Source organism: Erigeron canadensis, chromosome 7 (genome assembly GCF_010389155.1).
Source record: "Erigeron canadensis isolate Cc75 chromosome 7, C_canadensis_v1, whole genome shotgun sequence".
Classification (NCBI taxonomy): Eukaryota; Viridiplantae; Streptophyta; class Magnoliopsida; order Asterales; family Asteraceae; genus Erigeron; species Erigeron canadensis.
In genome coordinates this window covers 37,914,373-37,929,919 of record NC_057767.1, presented here as the reverse complement: position 1 = coordinate 37,929,919, position 15,547 = coordinate 37,914,373, and the positions used below count along the sequence as shown (strand labels likewise).

At 31.9% G+C, this 15,547-nt stretch overlaps 3 protein-coding genes across 3 annotated transcripts; all 3 read left to right on the top strand.

Moving 5' to 3' along the window:
• LOC122607541 lies at positions 1 to 1,717 on the top strand. The gene is made up of 5 exons (XM_043780534.1): positions 1 to 107; positions 643 to 1,014; positions 1,170 to 1,234; positions 1,327 to 1,395; positions 1,487 to 1,717. Exons 2-4 carry the CDS (start codon positions 657 to 659, stop codon positions 1,390 to 1,392), a joined length of 489 nt encoding a protein of 162 aa, XP_043636469.1. The 5' UTR covers positions 1 to 107; positions 643 to 656; the 3' UTR covers positions 1,393 to 1,395; positions 1,487 to 1,717.
• Positions 1,718 to 5,438: 3,721 nt separating this feature from the next.
• On the top strand, positions 5,439 to 8,090 carry LOC122609486 (protein NRT1/ PTR FAMILY 5.8-like). The gene is made up of 4 exons (XM_043782531.1): positions 5,439 to 5,559; positions 5,691 to 5,905; positions 6,140 to 6,636; positions 7,207 to 8,090. The coding sequence occupies exons 1-4, from the start codon at positions 5,439 to 5,441 to the stop codon at positions 7,955 to 7,957; spliced, it is 1,584 nt and encodes a 527-aa protein (XP_043638466.1). The 3' UTR covers positions 7,958 to 8,090.
• A 4,231-nt stretch (positions 8,091 to 12,321) lies between these two features.
• On the top strand, positions 12,322 to 13,601 carry LOC122608234 (non-specific lipid-transfer protein Lac s 1-like). Its single transcript, XM_043781323.1, has 2 exons — positions 12,322 to 12,752; positions 13,379 to 13,601. The coding sequence occupies exons 1-2, from the start codon at positions 12,409 to 12,411 to the stop codon at positions 13,386 to 13,388; spliced, it is 354 nt and encodes a 117-aa protein (XP_043637258.1). The 5' UTR covers positions 12,322 to 12,408; the 3' UTR covers positions 13,389 to 13,601.
• The last annotated feature ends 1,946 nt before the right edge of the window (positions 13,602 to 15,547 follow it).

The window sequence follows — 15,547 nt, the reverse complement described above, 5'->3', positions numbered from 1 at the left end:
AACCCGACCCCGAATTTTAAGGCGGTTATGAAGATAAATTTGACCCCAAAATCGACCTAAAGCCCATCCTTTCATTCTCAGCCAGCCGCTCACGAACGAAGCGAAAGGTGATGAATCACTTATTTGGTTATATATATATATATATATATATATACATATATGATTCTTGTTAATTAGTATTAACATGAACCTGCCTGCCTGCTTATTTCTCAAAACTGATTAATTATTAGGGTTTTAATTTGTTTCGATTTGGGGTGTTTAATTATTTGTTAAAATACATGTGCTTTGATATTTATTTAGGTTACATACATGTGCTTTGATAATCAAGAACCTGCCTGCTTATTTCTCAAACTGATTAATTATTAGGGTTTTAATTCTTGTTAGTTTTATCAAGACCCTGTCTGTTTAAGGTTTGATCCCCGGATTATCATTATTATTTTTTCAATTTTATAAATAACAACTTAATTAAACTGATTAATTACCAGGGTTTTGATTCTTGTTCGTTTTATCAAGATCCTGCTTGTTTAGGGTTTGATCCCCGGATTATTATTATTTTTTGTTTTGAATCTTTTGTTAAAAATAACAACTTAATTAGTTTCCTCCATTTTCTTTTATATATTTCTTTTCAATATATATATACAGGAGGTAGGGTGCCAATGTCTACATACGATCCTCAAGAAACGGACATCTTGCATGCTTTTCAAAAATGGAAGGGAAAGTGGAAGAAACAGTACCCTTCAACTGAGGAGGAGAAGGCTAGGTTCCAAGACTTCAAAAATAACGTCCTTCATCAACCGTTTATTCCTGCATCAGACCCCCTTTGGGATCTTTTGAACGATCATGCGGACAAGCCCAGAACGGACAACTTCAATTACATCCGTCTTGATTTCTGCATGCTTGACGAGTCGTCCGATGATGATTTGCCGAATGACGTTTTTTTTACAGTTCCAGAGGAGAAGGAGGACGGTACAATTGGTCCACGGTATGTGACCCCGGCAGAGTTTCGATGCCACTGTAAGTTCCGTTCCTCTAGCTATATAATTTAAGTAATTTTACTCTTTTACGCCTTCTAAGGATTACAAGCTAGATTAACTATTAGTGGGTGGTAATGTATATTTTCTTTCTTTCTTTCTTTCTTTGTACATAATGATTGAATAAATAAATGTCAGGGGAGAAAAAAAAAATGATGCTACTGTCAAACACCAAAGTACCGTGCTGCCTGTCAAACGCTCTAGTAAGTTCCTCCGATCCTCTAGCTAACTAATTAATTAATTTTACTCCCCTGTATCTACTCTTTCTCGATCTCTTCGCACATAATTATCTTAGGTGATGACAAAGATGATACCAAAGACGAGGATCAGGATAACGGTACCGCCAAACGCTGAAATATAGGCTGTAAGTAGCTTTTCCTGTTCAAGCCAAATGATTACAAGCTCGATTCACTAATGCCAATGTATCTTTTCTCTGTGAATAATATATATGTTAGGCGGGTGCCAAAAACAAGGGTGTTGCAGTGACTGTGGAAAATGAGGAACCATAGGAGCATATTCCAAGTATGTGACTCTGCATATACTGTCTTTATGGCTAATTAACTTGCTGCTTCTTTTTTCCATAATGTGTAGAAGAATTAGACATTGTTGAAAGTTAATGTGGCAGACATTATCGTATCTCCAAAATGAATCATGATAATTAAATACTGTGTTTTCCTTATTGCCTATATTAGCCAAGTTTTATATTCTATGATGAATGATGATATTATTGTGGAGATCTTTTCTTTCCTGCAACTGGTTTATTTTGTATATCTTCTGCTTTGATACTAAAAATCACATCTTTTTAGTAGCTTAATACCCAAGAAGCAGTTGTAATAGTATGCACATTATTTTCACGTGTAATTAAGATGGTTCAGGTCTTTTTGTATGTATGTGTTGCTTGGGAGATCATTTATCCTTACCATGCATCTGTTATAGCATCAGCTTCATAAGTCAAAACATATATATAAGGTGAGACTTGGATCCAGTGTTTAGAATATCTTTTCCTGAAATGTTCATACATGGATTAGTTATTTAGTTAGTATGATTAAAAGAAGAAAACATGTATGAAACACCATCACATCTTGATTGCAGTATTCTAACCCCATAAAATGGCATTATTGTTTCAAAACAAAATATGTACAGAATCTTACCCATAATTGTTGCATTTGATTCTCGTAATTAATAGATAATTCTTCCATCTAAATCGTGGTCAAAAGTTTTAATTCTGTTAATTATTGTTATATTTTTTTGAAAGGTGAATTTCATCTATACTACATTTTATTATATAACTATCTTCATATATATTTTATCTAATCATTATCAATCATAAATCTTACTAAAATTCACAGTATTTATAGCAAGACCCTAAACGGCTCGCAATAACAATATATTTTTTTGAAAGGTCGCAATAACAATATAATAATCATGTGTTATTTAAGCATGTCTAAAACTGGTTCGAGTCCAAACCCTTCCTAGAAGGCAGTCCCCTAGCCCCTTGACTGCTTGACTTCTTTTATTTGGGTCAAGGATGATTTGAAGCAATGGATGTAGAATTGTAGATCATGTATCTTCTGTCTCATTCTCATGTACGTCAAGTAAATGATTATTGATTGTCTTAATTGTTAGCATACTAATTTTTTTTTACCATAAATTTTTTAATTATATACTTAGAAAGACATGTAGAATGATAAGTTAAAAGACTTTATTATTACTTATATTTTTTAAGTACAAAACACATCTTCTAAACATATTGTACACCGATAAATTCTCTCATATTAATAGAATGAGAAAATGTTACGAATGGTTGTTGTAGTTTGTCATATTCGCATTTTGCCTCATGTTTTTTTTCTTTTTGTTGCAAACTAGTAACTTGCCCGCGCGTTGTGGCGGGAGCTAGCTGTGAAACAGCAAGTCCCAAATTTCTGTAAAACACCTCCAAAACAGATTACGAATATCATATAGACTACTACAAAATAACTATAAAGCGATATAAAAAATCATGTGCATAGAAATTAGTAGTTGTATTTGCAAAAAGAAGCCTTCCATTGTAGCTAGTGCCACTGTGCCACAATGTCATTGAAATACTCATGTGCCAAGAACAGTAATGAGAAACAACTAAATGTACTTTATAGCAGACACCTAAAATAAACTCAATTAAAGTCTCAGTTGTGTGATGTTTAGAAGTGTTTCTTTCCATGTGTTAGGCTTGTTTTGGTACATCTCTGCATAATTACATGACCAAAATGAAAAAAAGTAAGATATTTGGTTGTAACCTTGCTGACACAATGTAAGAACTTATGTACTACACATAATGTCTTCAAGGCATTATAATATCTAATTATGGTCTTAACTACAATTAACTGAAATAACATAATAATAGGTACTACCCAATTCATAGCATCAGTAAGTAAATAAATACAAAAAAAGGAGGAATCTAATACAAGATAAATCCACTCCATATAAAGAGATATTACCACTGAAATTATGTTTGCTAGACATTTCATAATATACACATAAGAAACTAATGAACAAAATACATAAAGATATAGCTTTAACCATGTGCAGAAACCACCAGATGGGTCAAATGGCTATCGCTAACTTCAAAATTCTAATGGCCAAATTTTTTTTTTAATCCTCAAGTTCTAATTTTATTTTTATTTTCCAGATACATGTTGCTAACTTCAAAATTCTAATCCTAGCCTTATGAAATCATTCCACATTATGGTATAGTATTATATAACATGTGCAATTGTGTTCAAGCAACATGGATCATATAAATGAGCAAATAAATATAGACGTATATTACGTTGCGGGATTGTTACATCTAAAGGAAAAAGGTGTAGTATAAAGGCCTTAACATATATCTTGTCAATGACAGATTCTTGAGTTTGGAGAATCGCATATGCCTGAGGGGGTACCAATAGCATTTGGCACTACTACATGTATTTTTCAATATCTCTGCAACCATTATTACATTAATACATCTATAGAACTTGAACACCCCTTAATTCTATTGAAATGTCATGTTTGGTCATCTAACTATTTGTTTACATCAGTTTCATCCATCATTCATATTAACATACAAATTGATATATGAGCACATCAAGTTAGATATACACAAAATACTTTTGCAATCAAAATATCAGAGCTACTAAGAAGCTTATGAATGTGGTAGAAAAGAATAGAAAACGCAAGAAGGCAAGATCTCAGAAAATAGAAGTCGACGATGGATGTAACAGATGAGAAATAAGAAGAAAAAGTGGGGATAATAGAGAGAGTTGAAGAGAAGAGATGAATGAGAAAGTCGCCGAAAGTGGTAGAAGATCAAGGGTTACAAATGTCATTTAACCCTATTCAACCGAGCCGGTTAGAAGGCAATTGAGCCGGTTAGAAGGCAATTGAGCCAGTTAAAAGCCGACAAGCCGTCACTGTAGTAGTTTAATTTTGGATTGTTGTATATATAATGATTCCTGGACTTTCCATTTTCATTGCCAAAAGTAACAGACAGTAACTTCTGTTAATTTAAGCCGTTAAATCTCTCACGTGCCTACCACGTGAGGATATAATTGTCTTTTTAAAAACCATAGGGATTATATGCAATATTAAATAGTTTTTAATTAATAATTATTAATTACATATATACACTTTACATACTTAGAGACAGTTTGATTTCTTCACCAAAATTTGTTTCCATCTTCAATCTATTAATCCTTTTATATTTCTTTCTCAACTCAAATCGAATCATGCCTCAATTTCACTTGCTGAAATGTATTTGCATTTCCAATGGAGGCCCATTGTGTCACCAGATAGTTATGTGGAGCATTCAACACCATGGAACAACTTGCTCTAGACGGAAATGGTAGAAAGTTGCACACCAGATGTTAGACAAAATTCCTCAATGAAAACCACTTTGTTTTCAAGGGTGAATTGAAGCACTTTCAAAAGGATTTCCAGATATTAGGCTGAATTAAGGTGCATTATATCGATTTATGTTTGGTTAGCTAATTAAGAAACTGTTTGATAAAGTTGTGTATAACTTATGTTTTTTAGCTAAGAAGCATATACTAAAAGATGACATCCTATTAACTACTCAATAAAATCACACATAAAAAATCATTCAATTTAATATATAAATCTATAAAAAATCATTCATCATAGCAATCTTAATTGCTATGTTGACTTACGATTTGCAATATAATAAGCACTTGATGTTGACTTAAAATTAAACAAATCAAACAATACTGATTAAAAAAAAAAAACAAGAAACAAAGACCAAGACTTGCATATACGTGGTGCATCCGTGCATATACCCATTTATATCATAACTCTGCCAAAAGTAAATAAGGTTTCAAAAACCAAGCAAACAATATTGCTAGCCAGGAAGCTATCTAGTTGAACAAACAAACGATGGACATTCTTGTCCTCATTTCGTATTTGTCGTTGGCCGCTGTGGGTATTTCTACTGTAGCCTACGTATATTTTGATAGAAAATCTTTTGTCAATGATCGTATTGTTGCAATTGTCCTTGGTAATGTTAGCTCCACCTATATCTCCCTGCTTTCATTAAATCTATAATATAAGTATATATCTATCCCGCTTAGGGATTGGATTCTGTTGTTGTATGTTTAAGTATTCTAAATTTGCCTGTCTTTTGTGTAGGTTTAATGATTAGTCGTTCCTTAACGAACTCTGCTGTTGTAGGCATCTTAATGTGGTATTTTTCATACTACGAAGGTAACCTTGTACTGTCTGCAGTTTTTTCAAACATCCAAGATTCATTATCATCACTTTTGGTGATATTCATGGCAAATCTATCTGATTCGTTTTTCGGAAGATTCAGAACACTCTTGTTTTCTACCACAGCATATATTGGAGTAAGTATATATACAGTACAAAAATTTACAATATCTCCATGCCACACATCAATCCATTGGGCTGTATTGAGAATTTGAGACCCTTAGGATTAAGTCCCGAAATAACAAATAGATTATTTGGTTTGTATATAGTTTCACTATGTCCCACCTTTAAACAAAGTTATCTTTGTCATGCTTAATTAGTAATTTACTTATGTTTCAGATAAGTTGCTAATGACCACTTGTCTGTTCCAGGGCGTGTTTCTTTTGTATTTGTTCAACCCATACGACGTGAAATGGCTTATTGTGATCGCACTAGTTCTCCTTGCTCTTGGAACATCAGGATACAAAGTGTTAGACGAGGTGCTTATTGAGTTGGTGGATGATATCGACACTTTAAAAAAACCAGCCACTTTAAAAAACAGGGATCCAGAGTTGATGGATAATGTTGACACTTCAGAAGAGAGGAAGCAGCTTTCTAAAGAACGTGCAGAGATATGGTCGCGTATAGCATATGTATCAGGGACCATAATTGCAATTTTGTGGGTTTCCCCTTCTGGTTTAGCAGGGGTATATCTAACTTGGAGAGCTATATTCTTGATTTGTATATGCTTCATGACAACACAGTTGATCGTCTTCATTAGAGGTTATAAACTGTATTATCAGGAGGAGTTAAATCAAAGACCGGCTATGATATTCTTCCGAGTGATTGGTCATTATATTGGAAAATATCTATGCAAGTGTGACTGCGGGTAATAAGTTTTTTCTTCATTCGTCCCTCTTTCAATGCATCAAATTGTTTCATGGTCATCATGGTATTATGTCCTAATATATAACCAGCATTTGCAATTAGATCAATTAGAGCGTCGACATAGGCTAGGAAACTCATGAGTCAATATCGGATCGGTGGGGGGTGTGAGTTAGGAGATTTTGGAAACCCGGATCGAAATCAGGGTACCCAGATTGAGTTTTAATATACAAGAATTATAATTTTTAAAATTGTATATAATAAACTTCAAAAGTAAAACATAATTGTTCAGAAACATTAAAATAATACTCTAAATTACAGACTTTCGAACCTATTTAAAAATTTTGAATTTCTTTTCTTTCAAAAAAAGACCAAAGTCACCCGAGTTTTTTCCGAGCTTTGACCAAATTTTTACCAAGTTTGACCAAAATTGACCCGAATATTGAATGTTGACCAAATTTTGTCTGATCCACCCGGATCTGAGTCTTGGAGGAGCCGATCCTGAGTCCGAGTTATCGGCCGAATTTTACAACACAGAATGCATACAGAATCTAAAAAAATAATTTGTCACTAGGTGTACCGCAAAGAGAAAACATTCCGGAACAACACAGAAAGCGGAAGGGCAAGATGACAGAAATGCTAACCTTCATAAACAAGACATGGCGAAAGTAAAAATACTTCTAAAGATTTTTCCCATGTGGGTATCTTATTTTGTAGTGGCACTAATATCAGCAACGGGAAGCACTTTTTTTATTGAGCAATACAGCAACCTAAAGACCAGTAATAAGCTACCAGTCCAGATTTACAACAATTTGATTCAAGAAGGTTCAAAATTTCTTATCCCAATCATATATAAAAAAGTTACTTGTTCTCGCCGCAACAACCAAAAGGTCAAAATTGGTGTCGGAATGTTTTGTTCAATCGTGTGTTGCATTTCCGCTTGGCAGCTAGAGGTTCACAGGCTAAAAGCAGTCAAGAAACTGGTTGATCAAAATGCAAACACTTCTATAAGTTTTCTTTTGTTAGTGCCTCAATTCTTGTTACTTGGATGTATGGAGGGACTAACAAATGATGGATTGTCGGAGTTTTTCAAGTCACAAGTAGATAAAGACTTGGAGAAATATGGAGAGGATTATATTGAAGTCGTGTTAGGCGTTGGGAAGTTATTTACCATTGCTCTCATTTTGATATTTAAAAGCAGATTGGGATGGTTCGGTAAAACGATCAATGACAGTCGGCTGGACAAGTATTACATATTTTTGGTATGTGTCTGCTCTGTAAATTTCCTATGCTATTGTTGCATTGCAACATTTTGGTTCAAGTGATGATAGTTCACAACAGAGCTCGGAGGCATAAAAATAATACGAGTACTCTTTATTATTATAAGTATAGTGCGCATAGTTAAATATATTGTATAGTTTCAACAAAAAGACAAAACTAAAGATCATCTGGTGATCAATCGTGATGTAGAAAGAAGTAAATTCTAAATTTGATTATCCAAAAAAAAGTAAGAATTATGTTTTTAGTGTTCACAAGTTGATTAAAATTCCCAATATTTGGGCACCCTCCAAATGATTTATATAGTATGAGTGTTAACCCGAATAAGAATTCAAGTGTACTATATCATAAGATCTTTAGAGTTTGAAATGGTTTAATTTAGATACAACATGGTCGATTTAACCCGAATTAATCATTTGTAATTAAAATCAATTGCTTTATCAGCTACTAATCTAGAAAGTTAGTTAGACCTCAAAGCTAGTAAAATGATTGAACGACAGCTTTAGTAGTAGCTTGTATTGAACCACTACTTACTTAATATTGGAAATTTTCAAAAAAACTTACTTAATATTGTAGATTTATCGTCATTGTATTGCATAACTCATTAACTCGATTTTCAAAACTTTAAATTAACCTGCATCATTCTTTTAGTAAAATGATTTATGTTCATTATTCATTCTAATAGATAAGATAAAGAATAACCAACCAGTAGAGGGTGTTTGGTACGAAAAAATCATAGAAAATGAAAATGTAATAAACAAATGAAAATAGTGGAAAAATGATTGAATATTTTAAAAAGAATGGATTATGCTATTTAGTATCAACAAATAATGAATATAAAAATAATATTAATACATATACCATCATAAAAAAAAATTCATTTTTACTCATTTCGTACAATTGGTAAAGAATAGAGATGATGAAAATGATTCTAACTTCTCAATTCTCATTTCCATTTTTCATTGTAAACAAATAAGAAAAGTCTTTTTATTCTCTTTTTTTATTTCCGGTTAATTTTACCAAACATCCCCTTAGAATGAATTGAGCTGGTCATGACATTCTCCCACCACAGATGTTTTGTGAAGCCACTCTGAAAATCTTTGGATAAAAGACGGCCAAAATTTGCATATAACTCAAAAAGGAGTACTAAATTTGTCATTCAAAAAATAATAATAATAAACAAATAAATAAATAGCCAGATAGGTCATGAGTTGGAATCCATTCTCAACTTCACATGTTGATACCCAAATACGTGCTCACTATATGGGGCTGATCCAAGGAGAATTATGGTTAATTAGGTCCAATGGACTATGGGTGTCATGATTTTTTTTCGATTTGAACTTTTGGTAAGATAAAGAATTGACCAAACAATAAAAGGAATTGTAGAAAAGGGGAAATAGAGACAAAGTGATTAAGTCATTTCTCAATCGAACCTTCCTTATTGTATGCAATTTTGCGCACATATATGTAAACCACTTTCGTTATCGATCTCTTTTCCCTATTCAATATTTCCCTCGTGGATAATTGCATGATCGAGCATAGGTAAATGGGTATTTCCATGTAGACCGACTTTGGATGCTAAAAATTTGTAGCTTTAGTGAAATTAAGCACCGGTCATTAGAAATTTAGAATCTTGGCCGGACATAATTAGGAGTTGATTTGACAAGTAATAAAGAAAAAAGTTAGAAAATATTATATTAAAGTATAAAAAAGTGACAAATTATATTATAAAAAATCTTGACTTTAGATTGTTTATCTCGATCTTCTTTCTAGTTGTTCAACCTAAATTTTATTTTGGTTTAAACACAATTGTAAAAGTTTCGGTAGAAGTTAATTTACTATATGTAACAAATAATGAGTTGGCGACTCATTCGTAAGATTTTGATTTTAAAGAAATTCATTTAAGTTTGAGTTTCAAATATTACATTTGTAATAGTGGATTATTATGATATATTTTAAACATATAGTTTAAAAGTATGTATGGAATAGATTATTTTTAAGAAAAAATAATAAGTGATGCGAGCTAGCTTATAGGCAAGACCATATCAGTGAGACGTTTCCACATGCTTTGATAACTTCCGAAGATTTTCTAACAAGATCATCATTAACTATGTACTTTCTTCTTTGTATTATAATTCCAACAATCGCATTAGGTTCCCTTTTAAGTTATAAACTAGCACCTCAAGTCAATTTTTCTGAAATTTAGTTGGGATATTGTACAACATTTACGGCTTAAATTTAATAGTAACCAGTATATTACACATGGGGAAACATCCGTCATGTAACAATACGATGCTGCAAAGGTAAAGTTTTCCCCCCTCAATTTACTCACGTGATGAAGGGTGTTGTGAGAGTGAAAACATAATGCTACAGTTGTATCGATCACTTTATCCCATTTATCGTAACTCATTAGCTAATATTACTTTTTAATAAGAGAAGATGGTATATAAATACAATATAAATATTTTATAAATTTATTTAAATTCTTTAGATTCCCAAAATTAAAAAATACTTGCATATTGGTATACCTTAAATTTAATAAATAGGTCCCTTATACATAATTTGATCAAACGATTCGCGTTACATGTTTTTTAGCTCGATTTGATATGTGAGGATACTTTTTTACTTTCTACAACAACACAACAATAACAACAAGTCAACAACAAAAACAACAACTAATCACCACATAAGTGGAATATAGTTAATGTAGATAATTTTATCTCAACTCAAATGTATAGAGACTAATTTCATATAAAACTCGAGACTTAGTGTACTTTATAAGATAAGTAATTTCTATAGTCTATATTTTCTTCTAGAAAAATTAGGCACGCACTCACTAAAGTTTCTAACTAGAAGTCTAGAAGTAACTAACTTCCATTGTGTCTACATCTTTATTTCCATATATAGTGTATCGACAATAACTAGACTTGCCGCATAAGCATAATTCGAGTGCATACATATTATCTTTCAGTTTTCCGGTCATCAAATTTTCCCGATCCAAATAACATGATAAAATGACAAAAAACTGTTGCTATATCGTGAAAGCGATCACCATTTTACCTTCTTAAAATGTTTGATACGACAATTTTTTTTTCGAATATATGGGAAAAAGTTTATGTGAGAACTATTTGAATTGGAAGAATCATGAGAACCTTTAAATTATAATTTGATGTTCAATCTCTATCTCTACTACATTATAAAACATTTGTTTACGTCAAATTTATTCAACTCTTCAACTAAGTTTTTGAAAACTATATAGTGTCCCTGTGTTATTTGTTCACTAATTTAAATATATTTACCTAAAATAATTATAATACTTTGGTACAATGGAATGAAAATGGTGGAAAGGGAATGAGAAAGACTTATCATGTTTAGTTGTAATGGAGAATGGGAAAGAGAATCGAGAAGTGGGAATCAATTCCATTCCCTCAATTCTCTATAAAATGTAGAAAATGGATGGGAATGGAATTTATTTTTTTTTTGGTTCTAGTGATGTTATATGTATTAAATTTGGTTATTATTTAAATTTTTGTATTTTTTATATATTAATTCTCTGCTTGTACCAAATGACGGAATCCATTCTCTTTCCAAATACTTATTCTATTTCTTACTATATTCATTCTTTATTATATTTCCATTCTCTTTGATTCACTTCTACCAAACACCCCCTTAAATAAAATCTCAGCCACTCATTTTTATCTTTCTCTTCAAATCTTAAACACTTAATTATTATTCCTCTCTTCTATAACTCATTTTATTCCTCTAATTCACTCAAAATTTTTAATTTTAAAAACCGTACATTAATAAATTATAAAAATTATATGGGTGTTTATAAAAATCTACTGGTACTTTCTCTCATATTATTATATATATTTGAATTAGTTTCCAAACTTAAAATTTTATAATTAACAACAATAATCACCTATGAATACCAAAAATTACCTGAAACATACGAGTATATTGTTAGAATAAAAATCAATGATTTAATAATAGTCTAGTTACTCAATTAACATATTTGTAAAACTTTTGACCATAACTTCGATAAGTATATTGAAAATCTTTAATATCTATCTCCTCCCTTTATACACGTAATAACATGAGAAAAATCAATATGATGTTAACAACAGCATGTGCGCGGTTAGCAATCCCCCTGGTCTCACATAAACTAGCTGCTAGGAGGATATGAACAATACTAATTAGGACTAGTCTCCATCAGTTATCGGTTAATATAATTATAGAAAATTAAAAAAAAAAAATATTATTTCCAATAACTTATTAATGCGCAGAAATGAAAGATACAACAAATGCTTGATCGATATCTCGAACTAACCTTTTTCCTTTGAAAGTACGTACTCTTATCGTTCAATTCATGCATATAAATCCTTATAAATACATGGTACCCTCCATGACATTTTCCCACACCAAAACCATATATACATATAACTAATAGATCGAGCATATAAGCAATACAACCTATATATCTTTTTCTTATTTTACAATGGCGGGGATGATGTTCAAGATTTTATGTTCTATGATAGTTGGGATGATGGTGGCGGCACCCTATGCGGAAGCCGCCCTTTCTTGTAATGAAGTGATCATCAAGTTGGCACCATGCCTAGGCTACCTGATGACTGGTGGTAAGGTGCCAATAAGATGTTGCAAAGGTGTTAAGGGACTCAAGGCTGTCGCGAAAACAGTCTCTGATCGCAAAAGGGCATGCGAATGTTTGAAAACGGCTTATAAGTCCCACCCCGGGATCAAGCCTGCCAACGGTGAGATCCTTCCTCGCAAATGTGGAGTTAGCGTTCCTTACAAGATCAGTCCCAAGACTGACTGCAACAAGTATGTATATCAACTTAGTTTTATATATATACACTTCTTTAAAAAAAAAATTTTGTTTCTGTTATCATATCCACATGCATCATCGAATTAATCATCATCTCTCATTCTCTCTAAAACTAATGATATGATAATTAAAGCTTCAAATTTCAAATTAAGTCTAATTATGAGATTTTACCTCCAATTTAACGTCGTGCCTTCTTTAGCGGTTAAATTGGTGGGTTTTTCCTCCCTTATGGTCCCTGACTTCGTGGATTGGTCGCTAATGACTGTCTGCCCGTATGGATATAACGGTTAGCCGTCCCGTGACAGGAACGTTAAAAAAAAAAAATTTAGCTAGTTTGATATTTCGTCTTTAAGTTTCTTATTATTAAAAAGCTCTATATACATGTGATCAAACTTTCTTAAAAAAGGTAAATGTAATATTTTATTGGTTAACAATGGCCCGTTTTTCTAACTTATAAATTTGACACTTATGTTATGATGAGACGGAAAGAATATTGCATAAAAATTATGCATTTCTGTAGTACATACAATAAGTTGTTGTCTAAAAAAGGTTTATATTATACGGGTACTTCATACTTTGATTTATTGACGGTAATTAATTTATTTTATGCTTTGTTTTTCAGGGTGAAGTGATCCTTATACTGAATGAATGGGGAATGGAAAGTGGCACTTGGGTGTAGGATATATGTATCTGAAATCATAGAAAGATAAACTATTGTGAAAATAAAATGGAAAACCTTGTTTTCTCTATAAAGAGATATACTAACATACAATATATGTGTAGTTGTGTCCTATAATGTATCGTATGTAGTTTTAGTTATATACAGTGCTACTTTTGCTCTGAAATTTCCTTTAATTTTATTTTTCTAACAAACAAACATCTTATTCAAACCTCACCCAAAATATGGTGAGGAAGCAAGTAAAAATAACATGTTTCCAAGAAGAAAAACAAGCATATGTAGATTGTAGAACGTAGACACATAACTACTCCAAGTTTAAGATCCAATTAACCAAACTAGTTATCCAACATCAACAGTGGATTTGGGCCGACTGATCCAAGCCCATTAAATAGAGTGCATCTTTGACTCTTTGAGTTTCATATTTAGAAAAGTGTCAATTTTTGTAGTTTGGGAAACAAATCAATTATTTTGATCTTCTAAATCAACTTCCGAAACACTGTTTCGCTGCCCCTAAATAAGCTAAAGAAGAATATAATTCACCCCCTTTTTATTTCTCTTTTCCGAATAGTTTTGTTAAAATAGCTATAACTATATATATTAATTGAAGAAGTGTTAGTTTAGCGGTATAACGGTATAAGTTTTCCATCAATTATAGCTGTAGTTAACACTTATTAAAAGATCCCAAATTAAGATTCTTTTAAAACGCCCCCCATATCCCTACAACTATTTTTTGGTATATCGACCACACCTACTTTTTGCAGCGACTCTCGCTGCAAAAAGTGAAAAAAGTGCGGACCCCCATATCTATAATGGTAAATATGGCAAAATAAAAACGGGCCCCCTGTCAGGGTCGCTGCAAAAAATCGGGTCAGGTTATCAAAAAAGTGATCGGGTTACCAGGCGCTTTTTAAAAAGGCTACACCTGGCAGCATGCCTTGTCCCATTTTCAACCTCCATAAAAAGCTTCTTTTACTATTTTTATTTATCTATTTTTCATTTTCATTTTTCTTCCACCTTTATACCTAATCCATGAATAAGAATTACTCTATTTCATTAAGGGGTAAACCATGGATATGTTTTTCCAAGTCTTTTCTATTCACTATATTACTTGTGGTCATGTATTTGTACGGAAAGTATTGGTAATTTTGCATACAAAATTTTGTCTATCATAATACTGGATTTAGATAATCCTGTTATAATTTTGTCTATCGTTCCTTGTATATATTACATAAAATCCTCGATAAATTAATAATCTTAGGACTTGAATATTTTATTAATTTAACGAGATATTATATATCGATAACTTAATAAAATATTAATTTAAAAAGGCTCATGTATGATGAACTTGAAGATGATTCAATAACTTTGAAACTCGTCACTTGGAAAGATGCATTGAAAGCCTCAACAACACTTCACAACAATTTGTTGCAAGACAAGAAGACAATACCTCAACTTTTAAGTGCAGTTAAGATATTTAAAGATGAACTCAATAAAAATTTGAAGTTTTATTTTAAAAAAAAATAAGTGACTATAAATTCATATTCTAATAGACAAGCTTATATTTTAGATCTATTTTATGAATTACTAGTATGGTACCCGCGCAAATGCGGCGGCGGTGTCCACAATGCGATGGCGACGGGCGGCGATGGCGACTGACGATGGTAACGACGAATAGTGTGGACTATTATGTAAATCTAACTAATATAATGGTTAGTATAGTTATTTTAAAGGTTGGAGGACTAATGATGTTTTTGTTTCATTTAGAGTGGGGTTGTATTGTATTTAGGAGGTATTGTTTTAATGGAGGGCAATTCTGACATTTTCCCTCTGTAACTTTCAACAAGGGGTCTATTCTTTTTAATAAGGAGTATAGATTAATTTATAGTTTCGCTGGTATCATTATATTTACACTGAAATTCCAAAAAAGTTTTTAGTTTATTATACTCTTTTTATCATTTATCGATTAAGTTAAATTTTGTACTGGTTTCAAGTTGTGACAGACAAATTCTAATTTATTAAGTATTATTTTATAGAGGTTATACTAAATTATTTTACTTTTATAAATATTTTTTATTACATTTTAATTAAAGGGTTCGGTTAAACCCAATGTGA